The 23,916-nt window shown below is 40.4% G+C and overlaps 1 protein-coding gene across 1 annotated transcript in view; it reads left to right on the top strand.

The window, feature by feature from the left end:
- Positions 1 to 23,916, top strand: part of ADAMTSL1 (ADAMTS like 1) — a 452,838-nt gene that overhangs the window by 350,156 nt on the left and 78,766 nt on the right. Inside the window, exons 22-23 of the mRNA XM_047767602.1 lie at positions 2,365 to 2,544; positions 7,218 to 7,352. Coding sequence (XP_047623558.1) covers positions 2,365 to 2,544; positions 7,218 to 7,352 — 315 coding nt within the window. The remainder of the gene's footprint in view (positions 1 to 2,364; positions 2,545 to 7,217; positions 7,353 to 23,916) is intronic.

Genomic DNA, 23,916 nt, shown 5'->3' with positions numbered 1-23,916 from the left:
AGTCCCTAGTCATTCACATTGAATTATGGGTAATCTGAACAAAAGAGGGGAACAGAGAATCATTCTTCTGTTCCCTACTAATAGGAAGAAACCCTACAGATTGGCCAAATCTCTTGGGCTACCATCCACCACTGGAGACCCCACCTGAGGCAGCAGGGCACAAGTGACACCCACACAAGTTAGCTCACAGTTAGCAAGGGAACATGAGAGCACCCTTGCACCCCACCCCCATTTCCTGCCACTCAGAGCTTGGGAACAGCAAGTGCTTATGGGGCCATAATGAGCATAATTATGATTATTATGATAAGCCATAATGATGTCTGGCTGTTACAGAGTAGACTGTGGGTAAATCCTATTCATGAAGGACAGACAACAGGTACATAGGTAACTCCTTGAAGGCATCTGCATTCTCAACAGCAGGCTTCCCAGGAAGGATCACACTGCCCTTGATCCAAGAGCAGAATCCATCCCCAACTCAAGAAAAGCACAGGACTAATGCTCTGACTCTTGAGTACCCCTGTGACCCCATTTACATGGATTTGACATTCTAAACCTGCCCTGGATACATATCCAGGTTTATGAGCAAATGTGAGCTGAGTCAACAAGCTAGATCGTGCAAAGGATGGAGCTTTACACTCCCTGGAGACCTGTGAATTAATGCACATACTTTCTCTCAGCTCACTCAATGCTTGGCCTCCTGTGGAGCCTCCATACAGACCATCTCTGAAGGCTTGCCTACCAGCATGTCAACCACAAGGAAACTCCCTCAGGAGTTAAGGCCAGTCCCTTTTCTTAGTCCATTCAGGCTGTATAGCAAAATGCCATAGACATTTTTGTGGCTTAAAAAGAAGTTTGTTTCTCATAGTTCTGGAGGCTGGGAATTCCAAGATCAAGGTGCCAGGCCATTTGATTCCTGATGAGGACTCTTCCTGGCTTGCAGACAGCTGTCTTCTTGCTTTGTCCTCACACAATGGGAGTGGGGTTTGTGATGGGGAGAACAAACATTAGCTCTTCTTTTAAGGGCACTAATCCCATTACAAGGACTGCCTCCCTCATCATGACCTCATCTAAAATTCTAAAAAAAATTTTTTTTTTTTTTTGCTTTTTAGGGCCACCACCTGTAGCATATGGAAGTTCTAAGGCTAGGAGTCAAATCAGAGCTACAGCTGCCTACACAACGGCTCATGGCAATGCCAGATCCCCAACCCAGTGAGCGAGGCCAGGGATCAAACCCGCATCCTCATGGATCCTAGTTGGGTTTGTTAACCACTAAGCCACAAAGCGAACTCCTAAACCTAAAAAATCTTCAGAAGCCCCACCTCCTTACAGCATCACACTGGGGGTGGTTAGGACTTCAACATATGGATTTGCAGAGCATGCAAACATTTAGTCCATAACCATCCTAGAGGACAGAGCCTGGCTTCCAAAGTCAGGAACCCCATCCCAATCCATACACATACACACTCTTCCCAGCTCTCTCTTGCACCAATAAACTTAGATTGAGGAGAGATCAGAGTATTTTCTTTTTGTCTTCCTTTTTCTATGGTGCTACTGATACCATAGTTCCATGTTCTCTTCTTCCAAGAAAATACCTAGGCTTCAAAAATTCCAGGCTTACTTTCTACATAGAGTGTCAACTTGGTAAGGAACTAGCAGCTTTCTTTTGTCTGGTTCATGAATATTTTAACATTTTATAGCTTTTCACTTCCTATTGAAGTATAATATTTATACAGAAAGTGCCCATATCATAAAGGCCCCAAGCCCACCAAACCAGCCCCCAGGTCAAGAAAGAGAGGATTACTAGTGGCTAAGCTCTTTGTCCCCACTCTTAGTTAACAACCTCTCCCAGTCCATCCCAGTCTCTCAGAGGAACCCCCACTCTGACTACTGGGAACAGAGACAGATGTTACCAGTTTTTGTTTTCCACTTTCAGAAAGGAAATCATAGCTTTCTAAAAAATGTGTACTCTTTTGTGTCTGGCTCTTTTTTATTCAACATCATGTTTGTTTCCTGCGGTTGTCATTCATTTCCACTGATGAATAGGTTTGGTTCTTAGCTGTTGTCTCCCAAGAATCTGAGTACACTCTTTCCACCCTGGCAAGTACCCTCTCCCAGCTGACTGCTTCCTCTTCTTTTAACCAACCTCTCTCTTCCTGCCTCATCAGTCTAAGTTTTAAGAGGCAAAAGATTCCCCAGACAGCTGAAAAGTTGAAGGCATTATTTAGTTTGGCTGAAGCCTAGTAGAAGACGCCCAGGCAGATGCTTCCTGCAGAGTAGCCCTGGGGTGGGCCCACAGAAGGGCCATAAAGCCTCCAGGGTCACCTGAATATATCAGCAGATGAGTTTATTTTTTTTTCCTCCTAGGTGTGCCTGAAGCTGAAGTCACTTGGTTCAGGAATAAAAGCAAACTGGGCTCCCCTCACCATCTGCATGAGGGCTCCTTGCTGCTCACAGCCGTCTCCTCCTCAGACCAGGGTCTGTACTCCTGCAGGGCGGCCAATCTGCATGGGGAGCTAACTGAGAACACCCAGCTACTGATCCTAGGTAAACACCCTGACATTGGCCACCCCCCCGGGGGACCCCCCTGGAGGTGACTGTCCAACCCACCTTCCACCTCCTCCTGTTCCTGATCCAGTTAAGTGAAATTAAGTGCATAAAGGTGAAATCAACATCCCTTCCCTTCTCCCGACCTTAGGGCCTTCCAGTAGAAAGAGCACAGACCTTGGGGCCAAGCTGACCAAGCAGACATTAGTTTGAAGCCTGCTCTACTGCTTACTCACTGTGTGACCTTGGGCCAGTCATGTAACCTTACTAAAACTTAGATGCTGGTCTCTGTGTAGAAGTCTGTGAAACAAAGATTGCCCATATTAGGGGTAGGGGGTGGCAAATAGAGGGAATAGAAATACTGCTTCTGTGTTAAGAACCTCTGGGTTAAGAACTATTCCATCTGTGTTAAGAACTTCTTTGAGAACCAGAAGAAAACTATAGATTACCTTGTCCAGAAAAACTTGTAAATGCTAAATTTTTCATACAATTTCAGGAAGTTCATAGCCTTGTCCACCTCAAGTCCATATGTGTACTCCCATCTTAGTTAGTTCCAGCTGCTCTAGTGAAATACCACAGACTTGGGGGCTTATAAACAAAATTTTGTTCCTCTCAGTTCTAGAGACAGGAAATGCAGGATCCAGGTGCCCACATGGTTGGGCTCTGACAAAGGCCCTCTACTTGACTGCAGAATGATGGTTTCTGGCCATGTTCTTGTATGGCAGAAGAGATGAGCCAGCTCTCTGGGGTCTCGTTTATGAGGGCACTTATCCCCACCATGAGGGCTCCACTCTCATGACCTAGTCACCTCCCAAAGACCCAATCTCCTAATTTTAATACCTTGAGGGGGTTAGGATTATCAACATATTAATTTGGGGGAACACAAACATTCAGACTATAGTACCCCCAAACATGATGACCCCTGATTTAAGAGCCCAACACAGCACCTGGCATAAAATACTTATTTAAAAATAACAACAGTTATACAGAAACAGACTCACAGATGGAGAACAGACTTATTGCCATGGGGGTTACCAAGAGGGATGTGGGGAGGAACTGGGATGGACAGGAAGTTTGGGGTTAATAGATGTAAACTATTACATTTAGAATGGATAAGCAATGAGGTCCTGCTATACAGCACAGGGAACTATATCCAGTCTCTTGGGGTAAACCATGATGGAAGATAATATGAGAAAAAGAATGTAGGAGTTCCTGTGGTGGCGCAGTGGTTAACAAATCCGACTAGGAACCATGAGGTTGCGGGTTCGATCCCTGGGCTTGCTCAGTGTTAAGGATCTGGGGTTGCTATGAGCTGTGGTGTAGGTCGAAGACACAACTTGGATCCCGCGTTGCTGTGGCTGTGGTGTAGGCCGGCGGCCACAGCTCCGATTAGCCCCCTAGCCTGGGAACCTCCATATGCCATGGGAGGCGGCCCTAGAAAAGGCAAAAAGACAAAAAAATAAAGGAAGAAAAGAAAAGAAAAAGAATGTATATGACTGGCCACTATATTGTACAGCAGATATTGGCTCAACACTGTAAATCAACTATAATAAAGAATAAAATGTTAAAGTAAATAAATAAATAAACAATAAAAATGACCACAGTTACCAGGACCGCATTCAACACTCACTGATACCCAGGGCTGGACTCAGCCATGTTCCAACCTAAACATTTTGCTCCCCTGGATTAGGACTCTCTGCTTCTCTTCCCTGTGGAGTCTGGGAAACGGTGGGATGGGATAAAGAAGCTTGCCTTTGTCTTAGGTTTTTCAAAAAAGCATTTATTAGAGCCTTTATGTTAGCTCTCTCACTAAGAGAAAGCCATCATTCTTAGCAAAAGTAAAAAAGGAAAATGTGAGAAATATGAATAATTACACACCACGTGTACATACCCGTACATATATTATGGGCTTCTGCAGGGAAAAATAAGTAAACTTTATACTCATATTTTCACAACCCCAAATTGATGATTTATCAAAGCGTAGGGTCTAGTCCCTGCCCACTCAGATTTCAGAGAGGCCCAGATGGGTTTTCCTCTCACCAGTGGCTGCATAAACTGCTAGTCATCTTAGGAAGCCGCAGAAAATCAGCTCCGTGAAGGATGTCATTTGTTTTGTGTTGGATTTCATCTGGCTGAGCTGCTAGTCCAGAGCTCAGGGCCCAGGGACTATTGCCCCACACTGAGTTATGGTGCTTACTGTGGATTTTGCCTCCCTAATAACCCTTCCTTGTCACCTCTGCTAAGAGAGATGAAAGCAAAGGCTGCATAGCCACTGCTGAGGCTCCACCAATGAAGTGTGTACATTCTGGGAGCCAGTTCTGCAGCATTCCAACTCTGATTCAGTGTGCCCATGAATGTGGCATTTGAAGAGCATGACATCTTCCTATTTTAATCAAATTGAATAGGGGGAAAAAAATCACTATTTATATTCCTTAACTTGGGGGCTTTCCTCAATCAGAAGTCTTGGCTGAGTCATCAGAGTTTGTTAGCTTTTATGGTACTTTATGCATATAGGAGTTATGTTTCATTTTTTTCAATCAGCCCAAAAAGGGGGCTTAATTTTTAAGAGATGTTTCATGTGTAAAACAGGTTTCATGCCAAGGCCTATGACTTAACCTGTAACATGGAGACTTGTGGTGTCATGAAGCCAACTTTCGTTCATGGTACTTGTATAGCCACCAGATGAATATTCATTAAGTGTTGCCTCCAAGTCCCATGAATAACTTTAGGATAAATACAAGAGATGACTTCTGTCCTTTGGGAAGTTACAGTTTCCCTTGGAAGATCAACTGGACATGCCCTAAAGAAGAAACTTATGACAGATGCTGTAAGGACATTAGGAAGGGCTGACTTTTGGCTGAGAAAGATGGATGGCTTTGAAGATGGGGCATAACCTCCCCATTTGGCTTCTTGAATTTTATTATTCTTGAACAAATATTCAATTTTAATTTTCCTCAGGGAATTCCATTTCAATATTCAACTTCAATTTTTTTTTGTCTTTTGTCTTTTTAAGGCCACACCTGTGGCATATGGGGGTTCCCAGGCTAGGGGTCTAATCAAAGCTGTAGCTGTCAGCCTATGCCACAGCCACAGCAATGCTAGATCTGAGCTGTGTCTGTGACCTACACCATAGCTCATGGCAACACCAGATCTTTAACCCACTGAGTGAGGCCGGGGATCAAACCCACAACCTCATGGTTCCTAGTCGGATTCATTTCCGCTGCGCCATGACGGCAACTCCCCAACTTCAGTATTTTTGAGGGGATACTAAAAAGGACCAGAGGAAGAGAGTCTAGGTTTGAATAAACTGTCACTATCAATTCCTAAATTCATGGCATTTAAGAGTAAAAAGAGACTTAGGAAATAATGAGTTTTTTCATCATTTTATGGATGAGGAAACTAAGGCTTAGAGGAATTAAGTCAGTTGCCCAAGTTAGTGAATGAAGGAGCTACAGCTCAAATCAAGTTTCTGAATCTAATCATGATGATCTTACCATATTCCATATAAAGAATATTTTAAATTATATAGAATATATATAAAATATCTTTATAATTTTTAATTTTTATATGTGTATAATTTGTATACAGGTGTATATGTGTATATATGAGATTCATCATTGTTTTCTGTATGTGATAGTCTTTTGTGGTCAAAAGCAGAGTAGACAGAATGTTTCTGAACTAGATTCAGGCACCACTTATTTATTGGCCATCCCTAACAAGTACTGAAGAAAGTGACAACTACTCAGTAGGCCCTCAATGAATACTGTTGAAATGGCCATCAATTATAAGGACAACATTTCTGCTTCTCCTTCAACTTCAGCAAATGCTTTAGAGAAAAAGGTGGTAATTGGCCTTGGAGTGGTAATGGCAGTGCTGCAAGAGGGCAAAAGGGGGGAGAGGGGAGCAGAATTTTGCTCCTCTCCCACCCCTGGAGAATCTGGGATCTTCCTGCCACTAGGTTTAGCAGGTGCTTCCCTCTTTATTCGTTCAGCAGAACTAATAACCAAGCCACTGTATTACCCATTTTTGTCACTTTTAGGTCTATGATTCCTGATGACATCAGCCCTGACTCCTTAAATATTTTGAATAATAAATCATCCTTGTCGGGCTTATATGATCCTATCTGTACTAGACCACAAAGCACATTCCAACCTCATAGCTGGACCCTTTTCTTCATAGAAAAAGCCACTCATAGGATCCTTTTAAATAAATTCCTGTGGTATGTTCTGATCTGTGAAGACAAAGCACCTCCCTCTAAAGGATATTATAAGAGTTAAATGAAAAAAAGGAATGAAAAATACTTTTAGCACAGGACCTGGTGTATAGTAAATGCTGGAGAAGTGTTGGCTTTTTTAAAATGTCTTTATAATACAGTTTAATTTACCTACACATTTATAGAGTGACATGGTATAAAGTGGTATTCAGTAAGGAACTCCAGGAATCAACATGTCTGATACTTGCTACAGATCTTACTGTTTCAGGCATCAAATATCATGTTTGAAATTCAGACTCACCTTGATAGGAACACCTTCTCTATAGGAGAAATGATGTTAAAGGTACCAATCATAATGCCTGCCTTACACACAGACACACATGCCTGCCCATCTCTCCCTCTCCACGTAATGCAGCCTTCACACTTTCACCTGCCTGATCCACCATCTGCCTTCTCACAGATCCCCCCCACGTCCCCGTGCACTTGGAAGACATCAGGGCCATGCTCTCAGCCACTGGACCGAACCTTCCTTCAGTGCTGACATCTCCTCTGGGAACACAGCTGGTCCTGGATCCTGGGAACTCTGCTCTCCTTGGTGAGTCCAACCCTCTGGAACATTCGGCAGAAGTCCAGGGCTGGACAGGATTTATGGATGGGTGACTGCTTGCAGGTGGGAGGGAGGCGGCCCTGGGGGGTAGCCAACAGGAAATCACTAAATTGCCTACACTATCCAGACTCACCAGTGGAAACTTGGCTGACTTTCCAGAGGAGGCAAATGCAATTCTTAGTCTGGACTCTAGCTTGTCCAGAGTCCAACATGGCTCCTTTCTGAATCCTCCTGGGCTGATGCCACAGTCCTCCTCTCAATCAGATTGACACCCAAACTTGGAGGCAGATAAAGCTTGGAGGCAGATACAGTAAAGAAGAGCTCCTATACCTCCTCTGCCCTTGCCAATAGTATCCCAGTACCACCATCCCCTGACCCCATCTTACCTAAATTAGAGCTATAAGCAGCTTTCAAGGAGAAAACTGCAATATCAGTACCTCCCCAAAGCCAGGCAGTCTGTTTAAGCCTCCTTCTGTAGGTAGGACCAAAAACCAACCCAGACAGACTCCACAAGGAAGGTGTTTCAATAACCCTACCAGGTACAATTTCCCTGCATCTGTCATTGGGAACCTCTGCCAAGTTATTGCCCACATGGCTGGCACCCTCTTGTAGCAGAGAATTGTTCAAGGGCATCCAGACCCTGGACCTCTCACCCCAGAATCATGGAGAGGCCATAACAACCTCTACCTTCCAACATGTATCTGGAGATGGTCAAGGTAAAGAAGAAGTCCTCTGCCTTCAAAGGCCTGGGGAAAAAAACAGCCTACAAAATGGAGGAAATGCCATTCTATCTATGGCCCCAAATGTTTGTCGTGGTAGTTAGAATTATTCCCCTGGATCAGTGTTGAAAGTTCCTCTACTCTTCTCATCCACTATCAGGGAGCAGGAGGCCAATGGGTTCCCAGTCATACTTGTGATAACTTAATATGACCATAGGGCTTGGTTATCTTTAGAGTAATTACAGAAAGATTACTTTTCAGTTTTCTTATTATCTGAAATGAGCAAAGAATGCATATAAGCATAGGGAAAAGCTACTGATTTCTCTGTTTCTGATCTGGGTAAAAATAAAACACAGGTAATGAGTAGCCTTATTCTATTTCTTTTAACTTAACGCAAACTTGGTGTTGTGTTTTCCACATCATGTTGATCAGAATTCATAGAAATTTAAACTTGCTGCTGATTCTTTTTTTTGGCACACAAATGGTGAATTTATTCTAAATTAAATGTGTATGTTGTAAACTTTTTATTTTAGGCCCATCACTATGAGAAATTGTCATAACTCTTCATCATAGCCCAGTCACTAGAAGATGCACCGCAGTTATTTATTTTCAAGTTCAATAACTCTTAGGTCACTCAGGTGCCATTCAGCATGCTGGAAAGTTTAACTTGCTCATATTTTTCTATGATAGCTTTATTTTCTTTCTCCCTTATTCTGAAATAATATTTTGTCTTATTTTAGCCATGGACAATAGAATTTATTGTGCTTTATGCTGCTGCATTCCATTCCTAGTTTATGGTGCTTTGTTAACTCAGAGTCGTATTTAAATCTAAGAGTTAAAAAACACCTTCTTCCCTAGTTTGCACTCAGACCACTCCACTTGAATGAACCAGTATCCGTAATGTAACTGTGTGGGCAAAATGGACTCCAGTGGTGAATGTCAGGGTCTTGCCTATACCAGAGAACTAGGACAGATCCACAAGGAATTGTGGAGATGATTTCAGGAATGTCAAGCATCAGGACTTTAAGAAGTAGGGCAGTTGTGATGGACCAGAACCTCATTGTTATTCTTTGGAGCTGAGCACTGAAGGATGGAGGGTGGGGATTCAAATAGGTGCAAAGGAAACAGGAACTCAAGATAAGGAAGGTGCCATGAGCCCAGAGATTAAAAGGTATGGGATATGGATCAGGTGTCTGTTCTGAAACAGCTGTAAAACCCCATTGCTTTAAAGCTGAGGACAGGCAGCTGATCTAGAATAGAAACCAGACCTTCAGAAGGAGCAAGTCTCAACCAGAGTTTGTCCACTCAGCTGTGACTCCAACCCCTACTGCAGACATTCTAATAGCCTCCCTCCATCTTGAACCTCCCCAGCTAGTGGCTCATCCCGATCTGTTAGTCCCATTGGCGACTTCCGTCCCTGGCTCCCATTGGTGGCCCTTTTAGACCAGATTGTGGGTTCTGGGTACAAGAAGAGCCAGAGAGGAGATTGTATGGAAGGTTGCTCAGAATTTAGAATGGTCAATAGCATCAAATTGTGGAGGACCTTGATTATTAGGCTATGGAAGTAGAATTGCTATGTGGGAAATGGGGAGAGCTCTTTAAAGGATTTTTAAGTAGGAGAATGATGTGGTTAAAGTAATATTTGACAAAATCAATCTGACATTCTGTAAGCATGTGTAATCAGTAGTGGAGAGATTTAATGAAGAAACACTATTTTGAGGCTAACAGATGTTCTAGATCAGAATGGAAATATGTGGCAAAGATACTTGTTAATCACCCCTTCCCCATCCAAGGCACCCCTAATCAATCATGACACTCACTCAGCCCAGGCTCTACCTTGGAATTCATGTTAACATTCCCACCACTCGCGTTGGCAGTTGAACTATAGGATGAAAGTCTTTTGCCAACCCCATTATAGCCAGTACTGGTTGAGATTCCTTTGTATGTATTTCTCTCATCTACATGGCTATTTGGCTGCAACAGATTCAAAGAACTCCCTGATTCTGTAGCACAGGGACAATAATTCAAGAACGTGGATTCTCATGTCTTCATGGGAGGAAAGGGAGAAGGGAGATTTGGGGATTTTTAAGCCATAGGTCAGAGCTAACTCTTCTCCATAAAGTTCTGAGTGTTGAGCTCCCCAGAAGGGGAAGCCTACTCCAGAAATGGCTGTTTTAGTTTTCAGACACTCTGGTATTGATGTCACTTTAAGCCACTGCTACAACATTCAGGATGGAATGTTGATGGAGTGACACGTGCATGGGCTCATCTGGGCCTCACTTCCCGTATTGTAAATGAAGACTTGGAACTGGGGAGTCCCCTGCTGCTTTTACATGCTTTGCTGTATGACATAGACATGGAAAAGGCCCAGTGGAGGCCTGACCATGCAGGGTGGACCTAGGCTAGCTGAATCCACTGTCCCAGGCAAGGCAGGTGCTAAATTTTCTGTCCTTGTTTTCTACCTATCCTTTGAGCAGGAAGGCTCAACTGTGCCAACTGCTCTGGGCAAAGCCAACACCCATGCCACTGCCTTTGATGTCCAGGCCCAAGCATACCCCACAGGGCCACATTTTCAGAGCAGCAGCATCTCAGGCCTCCCCATAGCACCCAAACACTTTTGCAGTCTTCTGTTAAATATATTTTTTGGCCACTAAGGCCTAAGACTAATATTTCTCACAGTATCATTTATATGTTTTTAGCATTGATATTTTATGAAAAATAACTTGTATTGGAGTTTTATTGTAAGAGCAATGTGTCTTCATTGTAGAGCAATTAAAAATTGAAGCAAAAAGAAAAAAATGAATATGATCTGTAATTATCTAGCCCAGAAGTAACCAGTGCAAAATATCTTTTTCCTAGCCATTAATATATATTATGTATTATATGTATTTTTTGTCTAAAATGAAATCATATTCTAAGTACTGCTTGTAACTTTTTTCATTTAATGGTATATAAAAATCATCTTTCCATGTCTCGGTATTTTTCTACAGTTTTATTTTTGATGGCTGCATTTGTAGGAGGGTCTATATTTTATTGAACTAATTTTCTAATATTGAACTTTTAAGTTATGTGCAATCTTTTGTTAATATAAAAACATAGATATGAATATTCTTATTTCTAAATCCTGTGTACATCCTTCTTAGAATTAACTTCTAGAAGTGGAATTATTATATCCAAAATTTTGTATGTTTTAGGTTATTGCTTTATGTTGTCAAATTGCCCTCCAAAAAAGTTTTACCCATGTATATATCCACCAGCACTATATGAGACTTCCTATTCCCCCCACATATTACCAATACTAGATATAGCCAAGAGTTATTATACTTACAAGTTTAATTGGTGAATATACAATAGTATAAAATAGAATACCAAAATGGTCTCATTTTTTAAAATTTTTACTCCTTCAATTATGATTTTCAATAATTTTGTTTTTAACATGTATCAGAAATTTATATTCATTTAAATCAGGGTATTCATTTTTGATAAGTATCCTTGTTTTTTGAAAAAGTATAATACATATCTAGATATGTTTGACATATATTAGACAGTATTTTTTTTTCTGCTTTTTAAGGGCCACACCCATGGCATATGGAAGTTTCCAGGCTAGGGGTTGAATCAGAGCTCCACTGCCAGCCCAGGCCACAGCCATAGCAACTTGGGATCTGAGCCACGCCTGTAACCTACACTGCAGCAGCACCAGATCCTTAACCCACTGAATGAGGCCAGGGATCAAACCCGTATCCTTATGGATCCTAGTCAGGTTCATTAACCGCTGAGCCATGAGGGAATTCCCAGAAGCTTTTTAATAAAATGTTTATTTTATATTGGAGTATAGTTGATTTACTATGTTTTGTTTCAGGTGTACAGCAAAGTGATTCGGTTTTATATATATACATAAATCTACATTCTTTTTAGGATTATTTGGCCATATAGGTTATTACAGAATATTGGGTAGTGTTCCTTGTGCTGTACAGTAGGTCCTTGTTGGTTATCTATTTTATATATAATAGTGTGTATATGTTAATCACAAACTCCTAATTTATCCCTCCCCTTGCCTTTCCCTTTTGGTAACCATAAGGTATTTTTCAAAGTCTGTGAGCCTGTTTCTGTTTTGTGAATCATTTGCATTATTTTTTAGGTCCCACATATAATAAGTGACATCATATAATATTTGTCTTTCTCTGACTTACTTCACTTAATATGATAATCTATGTTGTTGCAAATGACATTATTTCATTTTTATGGTTGAGTAATATTCTATTGTATATATTTACCAAATCTGCTTTATCCTTTCCTCCATGGATAGATATTTAGATTCCTTCCATGTCTTGATTATTACAAATAGAGTGGCGATAAATATTGGGATGCATGTATCTTTTCAAATTATGATTTTCTCTAGATATATGCCCAAGTGTAGGGTTGCTGGATCATATGGTAGTTCTATATTTAGTTTATTAAGGAACCTCCAATACTGTTCTCCATACTAGTTGTACACATTTACATTCCCACCAACAGTATAGGAGGGTTCCCTTTTCTCTATACCCTCTCCAGCATTTATTATTTGTACACTTTTTGATGATGGCCATTATGGCAGGAGTGAAATGATACCCTATTGTAGTTTTGCTGTGCATTTCTCTAATAATTTGTGGTGTTGGACATCTTTTCTTGTGCTTTTTGGCCATCCATATGTCTTCTTTGGAGAAATGTCTACTTATATCTTCTGTTCATTTTTTGATTGGGTTGTTTATTTTTTTGATATACAGTTGAAGGAGCCAGAGCCATTTGTATGTTTTGGAAACTAATCCCTTGCCTGTCTCTTCATTTGCAAATATTTACTTCCATTCAGTGGGTTGTCTTTTCCTTTGTTTTTTGTTTTGTTTTGTTTTTTTTAAGGGCTACACCCATGGCATATGGAAGTTCCCAGACTAGGGGTTGAATCATAGCTGCAGCTTCTGGCCTATGCCACAGCTACAGCAGTAACAGTTCTGAGCCACATCTGTGGCCTACACCTCAGCTCACAGCAAGGCCAGATCCTTAACCCACTGAGCAGGACCAGAGATCAAACCCATTCCTCATGGATACCAGTTGAGTTCATTAGAGCTGCAATTGGAACTCCTTGTTTATTTATTTTTTTTATTTGTTCTATTTGCTGTGCAAAAGCTTTTAAGTTTAATTAGGTCCCATTTGTTTATTTTTATTTATTTTCATTACTCTAGTAGGTGTATCCAAAAAATTATTGCTGTGATTTATGTCAGAGTATTCTGCCTATATTTTCCTCTAAGAATTTTATAGTATTTGGTCTTAAATTTAGATCTTTAATACACTTTGAGTTTATTTTTGTGTATAGTGTTAGAGATTATTCTGATTGCATTCTTTTACATGTAGCTGTTCAGTTTCCCAGCATCACTTACTGAAGAGACTGATTTTTCTCTATTTTATATTCTTAGCTCCTTTGTCAAACCCATAGATGCATGGGTTTATCTCTGAGCTTTCTATCCTGTTCCACTGCTCTGTGTATCTGTTTTTGTGCCAGTACAATAGTGCCTTCATGACTGTAGTTTGTAGTATAGTCTAAAGTCAAGGATCCTGATTCTTGAGCTCCATTTTTCTTTCTCAAGATTGCTTTGGCTATTCAGGGTCTTCTGTGTTTCTTTCCATACAGATTTTAATTTTTTTGTTCTAGTTCTATGAATAATGTCATTGGTAATTTAATAGGGACTGTGTTGAATATGTAGATTGCCTTGGGTGGTACAGTCATTTTGGCAATAATGTTTTTTCCAGTCCAAGAGCATGGTGTATCTTTCCATCTATTTGTGTAATCTTTGATTTCTTTCATCAGTGTCTTATAGTTTTCAGAGTACAGGTCTTTTACCTCCTTAGGTATGTTTATTCCTAGGTATTTTATTCTCTTTGATGCAGTGGTAAATAGCATTGTTTCCTTAATTTCCCTTTCTTATTGATGGTTGGTAGTATATACAAATATAAGATTTTTCTGTGTATAAATTTTGTATCCTGCAAGTTTGCCCAATTCATTGATGAGTTCTAGTAATTTTCTAGTGGCATCTTTAGGGTTTTCTATGTATAGTATCATGTAATCTGCAAAGAATGACAGTTTTACTTCTTCTTGTCCAATTTGGATTTTTTAATTCCTTTTTCTTCTCTGCCATGAGTAGGACTTCCAAAACTATGTTGAATAAAAGGGTGATAGTGGACATCCTTGTCTTGTTCCTGATCTCAGAGGAAATGCTTTCAGCTTTTTACCAATGACTATGACTTTAGCTGCAGTTTATTATATATGGCCTTTATTAGGTTGAGGTGGGTTCTCTCTAGGTACACTTTCTGGAGTATTTTATAATAAATGTTGAATTATATCAAAAAAATTTTATGCATATATTGTGATGATCACATGGTTTTTATTCTTCAGTGTATCACACTAATTGATTTGCAGATGTTGAAAAATCTTTGTATTCCTGGAAAAAATCCCTCTTGATCATGGTTTGTGGTTTGATTACTATCTTTAGTATTGTGTATGGATTGTTCTTTCTTATTTGTGTGTATCTTTTGTAGATTTTTGGTTTACAATTACCATGAGGTTTTGACATAGCAGTCTATATACACAAATTTGTTTAAGTTGCTGTTCTCTTAATTGCAAATGCATCCCCAGTATCCTGCATCTGTACCCTCCTCTTCTCATGATTGCTTGTTTTGATATCATATTTGTTTGTGGAGATTTCCTACCTTTATAATTTGTATGTTTGCTTTTACCTATGAGTCTCCTCATTTGTAGTTTTCTTGTTTCTAGCTGTAGCCTTTTCTTTTCTACCTAGAGAAGTTCCTTTAGTATTTGTTGTAAAGCTAGTTTGGTGGCACTGAAATCTCTTAGCTTTTCCTTGTCTGTGAAGCTTTTGATTTCTCCTTCAAATCTGAATGAGAGCCTTGTTGGGTAGAGTATTCTTGTTTGTAGGTTTTTTCCTTCATCACTTTAAGTATATCATGCCACTCCCTTCTGGCCTGCAGTTTCTGCTGAAAAATCAGCACATAACCTTATTGGGTTTCCCTTGTGTGTTTTTTGTTGTTTTGCTGTAGCTGCTTTCGATGTTTCCTCTTTGTCTTTAATTTTGATCAGTTTGATTAATATGTGTCTCATGGTGTACCTCCTTGGGTTTATTCTCTATGGTATTTATTGTGCTTCCTGGACATGAGTGAGTGATTCCCATATTAGGGAATTTTTTGCTATTATCTTTTAAAATATTTTCTCAGGCCCTCTCTCTCATCTCCTCATGGGGCCCCTATAATGAGAATGTTGGTACAGTTCATGTTGTCCCAGAGTTCTCATTTCTTTTCATTCTTTATTTTTTTCCAAGGCAGTGATTTCCACCAATATGTTTTCAGCTTACTTATTCACTCTTCTGCCTCATTTATTCTGCTATTGATTCCTTCTAGTGTCTTTTTCATTTCAGTTGTTTTACCATTTATCCCCTTTTGGTCATTGTTGTTTTTTAAATCTTCTGGATTTTTTTTTAAACATTTGTCTTCTCAGTCTGTGCCTCCATTTTTTTTTTTCCTGAGATCTTGGATAATCTTTACTGTCATTGCACAGAATTCTTTTTGAATCAGATTGCCTATCTCCACTTCACTTGGTTGTTCTTCTGGGGTTTTATCTTTTTCCTTAACATATTTCTCTGCCATCTTATTTTATCTAACTTTCTGTGTTTGTGGTCTGTGTTCTACAGGCTATAGGATTGTAGTCCCTCTTGTTTCTGGTATCTGCACCCTGGTAGATTATGTTTATCTAGAGGCCTTTGCAGGCTTCCTGGTTTGGAGGACTGGTACCTGCCCACTAGTGGATGGAGCTGGGTCTTATGCCTCTAATGGGCAGGGCTATGTCAAGTCATGTGTTTGGAGATGGCTCTGGGCTCAGGACGACTTTAGGCAGCCTGTATGGTTGTGAATGGTGCTGTGTTCACACCCTGTTGGTTTTTTGGCCTGATACATCCCAGAACTGGAGCCTACAGGCTGTTGGCTGAGGCCAGTTCTCAGTATCAAAATGGCGACTGATGTGAGAGCTCATTCTGATGAATATTCCCTGGAGTCTCTGCCCCAATGAGTCACAGCTGACCCCTGCCTCCCAAGGAGACCCTCCAAGACACAGTTAGGTCTGGCTCCAGTTCCTATGGAGTCACTGCTTTGCCCTGGGTTCCAGTCCACTTGAAAACTTGTGTGCACCCTCCAAGAGTGAGGTCTCTAATTCCCCCAATCCTATGGAGCTCCTGCACTCAAGCCTTGCTGGCCTTCAGAGCCATATGCTCCCAAGGCTCTTCCTGATGCTAGATCCCCAGGCTTGGGAGCCTGACTTGGGGTTGAGAACTCTCACTCATGTAGAAGAACCTCCAAGATATAATTATTTTCCAGTGTGTGGGTTACCCACATGGTGGCTATGGTATTTGATTATATTGCAAAAGCACCCCCTCCTACTCTCTCATTGTGTCTTCTTTGATTTTGGATGTAGAATATCTTGTTTAGAAGGTTCCAGTCTTTTTGTCAATGGTGATTCAACAGTTATGATTTTGGTGTTTTTGTGAGAGCAGGTGAATTCAAGTCCTTCTCTTCCATCATTTTGTCTCCTCCCTGTTTTAAGTAGTTTTTTTTATTTAATTATAATTAATTTACAACACTATATTGGTTTCAGATATACATAGTGATTACATTTTTATAGATAATACCCCATTTAAAAAATTATGACAATATTATTAAAATAATTTGTAATACAGTCTATCCTGTAGCTTATTTATTTTATATGTAATAGTTTATACCTCTTAATCCCATTCCCCATTTTGTCCCTCTCCTTCCCTCTCCTCACTAGTAACAACTAGTTTGTTCTTTCTGAGTCTGTTTCTGTTTTATTATATTCATTTGTTTATTTTTAGATTCCACTTATAAGTGATAATATACGTTATTTGTCTTTCTCTAACTAATTTCTCCAAGTATAATACCCTCCAGATCCATCCATGTTGCTACAAATAGCATTATTTCATTTTTTATGGCTAAGTAATATTCCATTACTTAGAAATACCACATCTTCTTTATTCATTCATCTGTCAGTGGACACTTAGGTTGCCTCCATGTCTTGACTATTAAATAATGCTGCTTTGGAAATTGGGACATGACATTTAAGTTTTTTAATAGCCTTATTTAGAGATAATTGACATACAGTTAAGATTATATATACTTAAAGTCTAAAATTTAATGTTTTAATATGGATGCATCTATGAAGCCATTACCACAATCAACATTATGAACATATTCATCATTACCAAAAGTTACCTTGTGTCCCTTTGTAATCATTCCTTCACACTCCTGTCCCACCCCAGGCAACTATTGGTCTGTATAGATTAGATTGGATTTTTAGAATGTAGTATGAAAGAATCATACTTTTTGGAGATTTATCTTCTTTTACTCCATAATTATGTTGACATTCATCCACACTGTAACTTGCATCAATAGTGCATTTCATTCTGTTGTTGATTAGTGTCCATTGTACAGATATACCACTACTTGTTCTACCACTCATCTGTGGAACAACAGAATGATTTCCCATTCTGGTTATTACAGTGAAGCTTCTGTATGTATTTATGTACTAGTCTTTGTATGACCACATGATTTCATTTCTCTTGATTAAATACCTAATAATAAAAGGACTGCATCATATGGTTGATGTATGCTTAACATTTTAAGAAACAGACTGTTTTCCAAAGTGGTTGCCCACTTTCATTCCTACCAGCAGTGTGTGATAGTTCTAGTTTCTCCACATCTTCACAAACACACATGATATAGTTGGCCTTTTTAATTTTAGACATTTTACTAAGTGTATAGTGGTTTCTCATTGTGGTTTTAATTTGTAGGTTCCTAATGGCCAGTGCTGTGGACCTTCTTTTCATGTGCTTATTTGCCATACTGATTTCTTCATTGGTGGAATGTCTATTCAAATTTTGCCCTGTTTTCTTGTGGGGGGGGGTCTTTACTTATTGTTGAGTGTTGTGTACTTATATATATTGGGTACAAATCTTTTATCAGCTATATGATTTCCAAATATTATGGTCCAGCCAGTGGCTATCTTTTCACTCTTTTAGCGTCTTTCAAAGAGCAGAAGATTTTAATTTTGATGAAGTTCAACTTAATAATTTTTGCTTTTTGGAGTTCCTGTTGTGGCACAGTGGAGACAAATCCAGCTAGGAACCATGAGGTTGCGGGTTCGGTCCCTGGCCTCGCTCAGTGGTTAAGGATCCAGCATTGCCATGAGCTGTGGTGTAGGATGCAGACGTGACTTGGATCTAGTGTTGCTGTGGCTCTGGCATAGGCTGGTGGCAAAAGCTCTGATTAGACCCCTAGCCTAGGGACCTCCATATGCCTCAGGTATGGCCCTAAAAAGACAAAAAAAAAAGTAATTTTTGCTTTTATAGATGGTTCTTTTGGTATTATGTTTAAGAAATCTTTGCCTACTCCAAGGTTTCAAAGATTTTCTCCTTTCCCTCTAAGTTTTATTGTTTTACTTTTTACAGTTATATCTATCATTTATTTTGAATTAGTTGCATCTATGGTATGCAGTATATATTGAAGTTCATTTTTATGCATACAGATACCCAACTTGTCCCACTACTGTGTTATGAAAAGATTATTCTTTCCCTACTGAACTGCCTTTGTGGAAAATCAGTTGTCCTTATATATCTGGATGTATTTCAAAACTCTCTATTCTGTTTCTTTTGTTCACTTTACACTGCATTCTGCCTAATGCCCTAAGAACCATGAGGCTTTCCAGTCTGGTTCATTCCCTTTCAGCACCTTCTGCTAAATTGAGGGAGTCCACTGAGTCCATCTGGGTTTCCCTGTGTTATAGCCTGTAAACTCTCTCAAGGTGCTAAGCTGGGGCAACATGGGCTTACCTTGTTTTAGTTCCTGTCTCTCAGGGATTATTGCCCTTCATTGCCCAGTGTCTGGCATCTTGAAACCATTGCTTCATATTTTTTATTTTTTATTTACTTTTTTATAGTTTCAGTCATGAGGGTAAATTCAGTTTCTTTTAGTCAGAAATAGGTATAGGAGTTCCCGTCATGGCGTAGTGGTTAACGAATCCGACTAGGAACCATGAGGTTGCGGGTTCAGTCCCTGCCCTTGCTCAGTGGGTTAATGATCCGGCGTTGCCGTGAGCTGTGGTGTAGGTTGCAGACGCGGCTCGGATCCTGCGTTGCTGTGGCTCTGGCGTAGGCCGGTGGCTACAGCTCCGATTCCACCCCTAGCCTGGGAACCTCCATATGCCACAGGAGCGGCCCAAGAAATAGCAACAACAACAACAACAATAACAACAACAACAACAACAATAACAACAACAACAACAAAAAGACAAAAAAAAAGAAATAGGTATAGATATAAATATATGAAAGGTATCTGTGTGTGTACATATATATATGAGCATATATAAATATATGTATATATACATAAATATATATATATATATATATATATAACACGTATGTTTTAAATATTTTTCTAAACCAAGAACATGATTATCAAACTTGATAATCATGTTCTAGGATTATTACATCAATGCTTTTAAGAGATAATGTCTTCTAGGGCTGGCAAACTATGGCCCATGGGTCAAACCTAGTTCACACTTGTTTTTATAAATAAAGTTTTATTGGCATGTAGCCACACCCATTCATTTACCCAGGAATTGTCTGTGGCTGCTTTCACACCTTAATGCCAGAGCTGAGGGCTTGCTCCAGAAACTATATGGCCCACAAGCCTAAAATGTCTCATATCTGGCTCTTTACAGGAAACATTTGCTGACCACTAACCTAGTCCTTCCAGTCTATTACATAGAAAGGATGCTTGGGAGTTCCCGTTGTGGCTCAGTGATACCAAATCTGACTAGTATCCATGAGTATGCAGGTTTAATCCCTGGCCTTGCTCAGTGGGTTAAGGATCCAGTGCTGCTGTGAGCTGCAGCAAAGGTCACAGTTGCAGCTCAAATCCCACATTGCTGTGGCTGTGGCATAGGCGGGCATCTGCAGCTCTCATTCAACCTCTAGCCTGAGAACTTCCATATGCTGAATATGCGGCCCTAAAAAGCAAAAAAAAAAAAAATTTAAAAAGAAAGAAAGGATGCTGAGGTCTATGTTGGTGATCACATGTATCCTTTTCTGAGGAGGACCACACTCTGTTACTCTGTCCTTTATCTTGTCACTGGGTTAGGCTCTCTGCATGAAGTAAAAGATCCTGAAAGAAAAGAACAAGCATAGCTTACAGGAGTAGAGTTCTTCCTCAGGAGGGTCAGGAAAGAGAAGATCTTATTATAAAGGCCCTGGATTTTTGTCAGAATTAGATGATCTCAAGTGCCTTCAGTAACAAAATAGGCAATTATATGTGGCTTAACAAACATGGTTCAGTACCTTTACTCGTATCTTCTTTATGTCCAAAACCTGTTAGAATGTCTTACAGAATATATATGTAAGGTTTGGTCCTTGTGAGTGAGTAAGCTCCAATGTCCAGTCAGAGGAGCTCCCCATGATATCTCTGCTGGAATGTCATGTCATGTTAGCCTCACAGAGAGCCAGACTGCCCAAGCCTTTTCTCATGTCTTGTGATTTCCTAAAAGGAGAGTGATTCAGGCATTGAAATCTGTATTTGCAGAGTAGAGTTTTTCCATGAAAGAAGTCATTGTGCCTGGTCCCTCTCCCAAGCTGGGGCTCGAGGGTTATAGCCAACACACACAGCAGCCTCTCAGCAGCACCAGCATGCTCCCCTGTGTCCTGCACATGGGACAGCTCCATCTCTCAGAGCCCTTCCAGTCCCAGAGAAGCTGGGCTCTGAGTCCAGTTGGCTGGTGGTTGTGGTGGTTTCCTTCTGGCATGTTCTCTTCTCCTCATTTAATGGTCTGAGGACGACAGAGCGCAGCTGGCATGAGATGCAGTTCCATATGTCTGCTAAGAGCACCAGTGCTCTGGTTGACCAACATCTTGTGCTTAAAGGTGAAAAAGTGTTTCTTTCTCAAACACTGAAGTTGTGGCTGGTCTGCTGTTATAAGCCTGTCATGCTGGCAAGGCATCTGTGGCTGGAATATAGGAAATCCATGTTGGGAGTTGAAGGTGGGGCTTACAGTCTTCAGTTACATGTCAACCCCTCAATGTAGGAGGGTATTTCAGAACACAGTTAGAGAAATACTAATGTTCAGAGGTTAAAGCCTTGGTAAAGGGCCTAAAGAAGGTAGTATCTCACAGACAGATTGCCAAAATGTTGATAGATAGATAGATAGATAGATAGATAGATAGATAGATCCAAAAATGTTGGTTGATATTATGTACCGCTTTGAATTCTGGTAGGAGCACCTTGAGTCTGGTGGGGAAAGTAGTTCAAATGAAGAGGACTGTGATAAAAACAGAAAAAACTAGGTGCTTTGGGGGCCTGGTCTGAGCTTTAGGCAAGGTTTCTCTGAGGAGGGCAATGAGGTTGGGAGAGTGTGTGGAAATTACCCAGATGAAGAAAGGGCATTCCAGACAGAAGCATTCTTGAGCATTCCAGGTGAAGGAACCAGCAGAGGATTTTGAAGCCAGAAAACCTATAGCCTTTGGGAAGCCATCATGGGAATAACTAAGGGGAGAGTGGTCTAAGATGAGGCTGCATAGGGCAGCAGCAGCAAACTGCTAGCACTCTAAGCCAGGGTAAGATTTTCATGCTTGCTCTAATAAAATGGCAAGTCTCTAAATGGTTTAAAACCAGGAGAGAGACATCCTCTGATTTGTGTTTTTTTGTTTGTTTATTTGGTTTGGGGGGTGTTTATTTGGTTTGAGGGGTTTTCATTTGTTTGTTTTGCTTTTGCTTTTTAGGGCCAAACCTGCAGCATATGAAAATTTCCAGGCTAGGGGTTGAATCAGAGCTTAAGCTGCTGGCCTATGTCCTAGCCACAGCTATGCCAGATCTGAGCCACTTCTGAAACCTACACCACAGCTTACAGCAATGTCAGATCCTGCACAAAGCCAGGGATCAAACCCACATCCTCATGGATACTAGTTGGGTTCTTAACCCACTGAGCCACAATGGAAACTCTTGACTTGTGTTCTGGTCACTGTGTAGATGATGGATTCTAGGAGAAGAGACTAGATAGAGTATACTATTTAGGAAGTGTTTGAAGTAGTCTAGGTAAGAGATAACTCTGGCTTAGACCAGAGCACTGGAGAGAATGGAAAGATGTGAGTGAATTCAAGGATATGTAGAAAATAATATATATGGGACTTGGTCAATAATTAACATGGGAAAGGAAAGATAATCCATACAACCAATAGGTTTTCAAAAGCATCCAACTCTTTAGGCTTTCTTCATTGCAACTTATGTAACTGCTATGTGGTGATGACACATTTCAGACCATTCAAATCAAGATGTTAGAATAAAATGGAGAACTGTATAGGTGTACAACTTCAAAAAGTATAGTTACAAGGAAAAGAATAGTGCAAAGTTTCTGTCGCTAAATCCTGACTCATTTCATCAACATCCACCTGTTCAGTCTCCAGCAATGTTAGGTCCTGTGCTCCCCTCCCAACCTTGGAGGAGCTCAGAAGTAGCAAGAGAGACAGAAAAGCACTAAAGAATTATAGAAGTCAGAGGGTAGCAAGAAGGGAGGTCTCTTTCTTTGGGAAAGGAGAAATCAGAGACAGTTTAACAGAAGAACTGTTCAAATTCAGTCCTAAAGGATGAATAAAAGCATTCCACACACTTGTGAAACAAACATATACTGACCGAGTGAAGGCACTGAGGATATAGCAGAGAACAAAACAGATAAAAATCCCTTCTCTCATACTGCTCCATTGTAGTAGGGGAAATAGAAAATAAATATAATGAAGTAAATGGCATAATATGTTAGAAGGTGTTAAGTGCTCTGGGAAGAATTAAAGCAGGGGAGGAAGGATGGATAGTGCTTATGTGGGAAAGCGGATGCAATTGTAAATTCAATGGTCAGGAGAGGGTTCACCAAGATTGGAATCCTTGAGCAGAGACTTTAATGTGAGCTGTAGGCCTTGTGTATGTCTGGAGGAGGAGAAGAGTATCCCAGGTAAGGAAAGAGCTAGAGTGGAGTCCTTGGTGGAGGGACATGCCTCATGTGTTCAAGGAGCAACAGGGAGGCTGGTATAGGGTGGCGAGACAGAATCAACAGGATTGTGTGTGGAGAGAGAAGATCAGAGGTAACAAGGCCGAGGGCAAATGTGTAAAGCCTTGTAAATGTTCACATTAAAGTAACCATGAAAGAAAAATCTATAAATGTCCAAATTAATAAACAGACTCAATATTGCATTGAGAACCATCAGCTTTTCCAAGATTAGGCAAGGGCAAGCAGAAATGATTTCCTTTATTGGCAACCATGTGGCCAGCTGAATGTTATAGAGCTGATTCCAGTAAAACCAAAGCTTATCAGGATGGCTCTGCTACAAGCCAGTATTGCTGGCTTAATTTGACTCACATGTGTTGTACACCTGCTCCTTCTCCCTGGCCCTGGGTTGGGCTTCTGCAGGCACGTGCCTGACCATTTCCTTCATCTCTCTAGAGGGGTTCCCAACTGTATAATAGGGTCTCTTGGGAAGTAAAAAAAAAAAAAAAAAAAACAGTTATCAGTTATACAGTAGGTCCTTGTTAGTTATCTGTATTATATATAGTAGTGTGTATATGTTATCCCTCCTCTTCACATTTCCTCTTTCATAACCGTTAAGTTTGTTTTTGAAATTTCCATCTGCAGTTAGTTGAATCCTAGATGGGAAACTTAGGGACACAGAGGGCCAGCTGCTATGCTA

Source organism: Phacochoerus africanus, chromosome 2 (assembly GCF_016906955.1).
Source record: "Phacochoerus africanus isolate WHEZ1 chromosome 2, ROS_Pafr_v1, whole genome shotgun sequence".
NCBI lineage: Eukaryota > Metazoa > Chordata > Mammalia > Artiodactyla > Suidae > Phacochoerus > Phacochoerus africanus.
The sequence above is the reverse complement of the archived record's forward strand: the minus strand, read 5'-3'. Positions and strand labels throughout refer to the sequence as shown.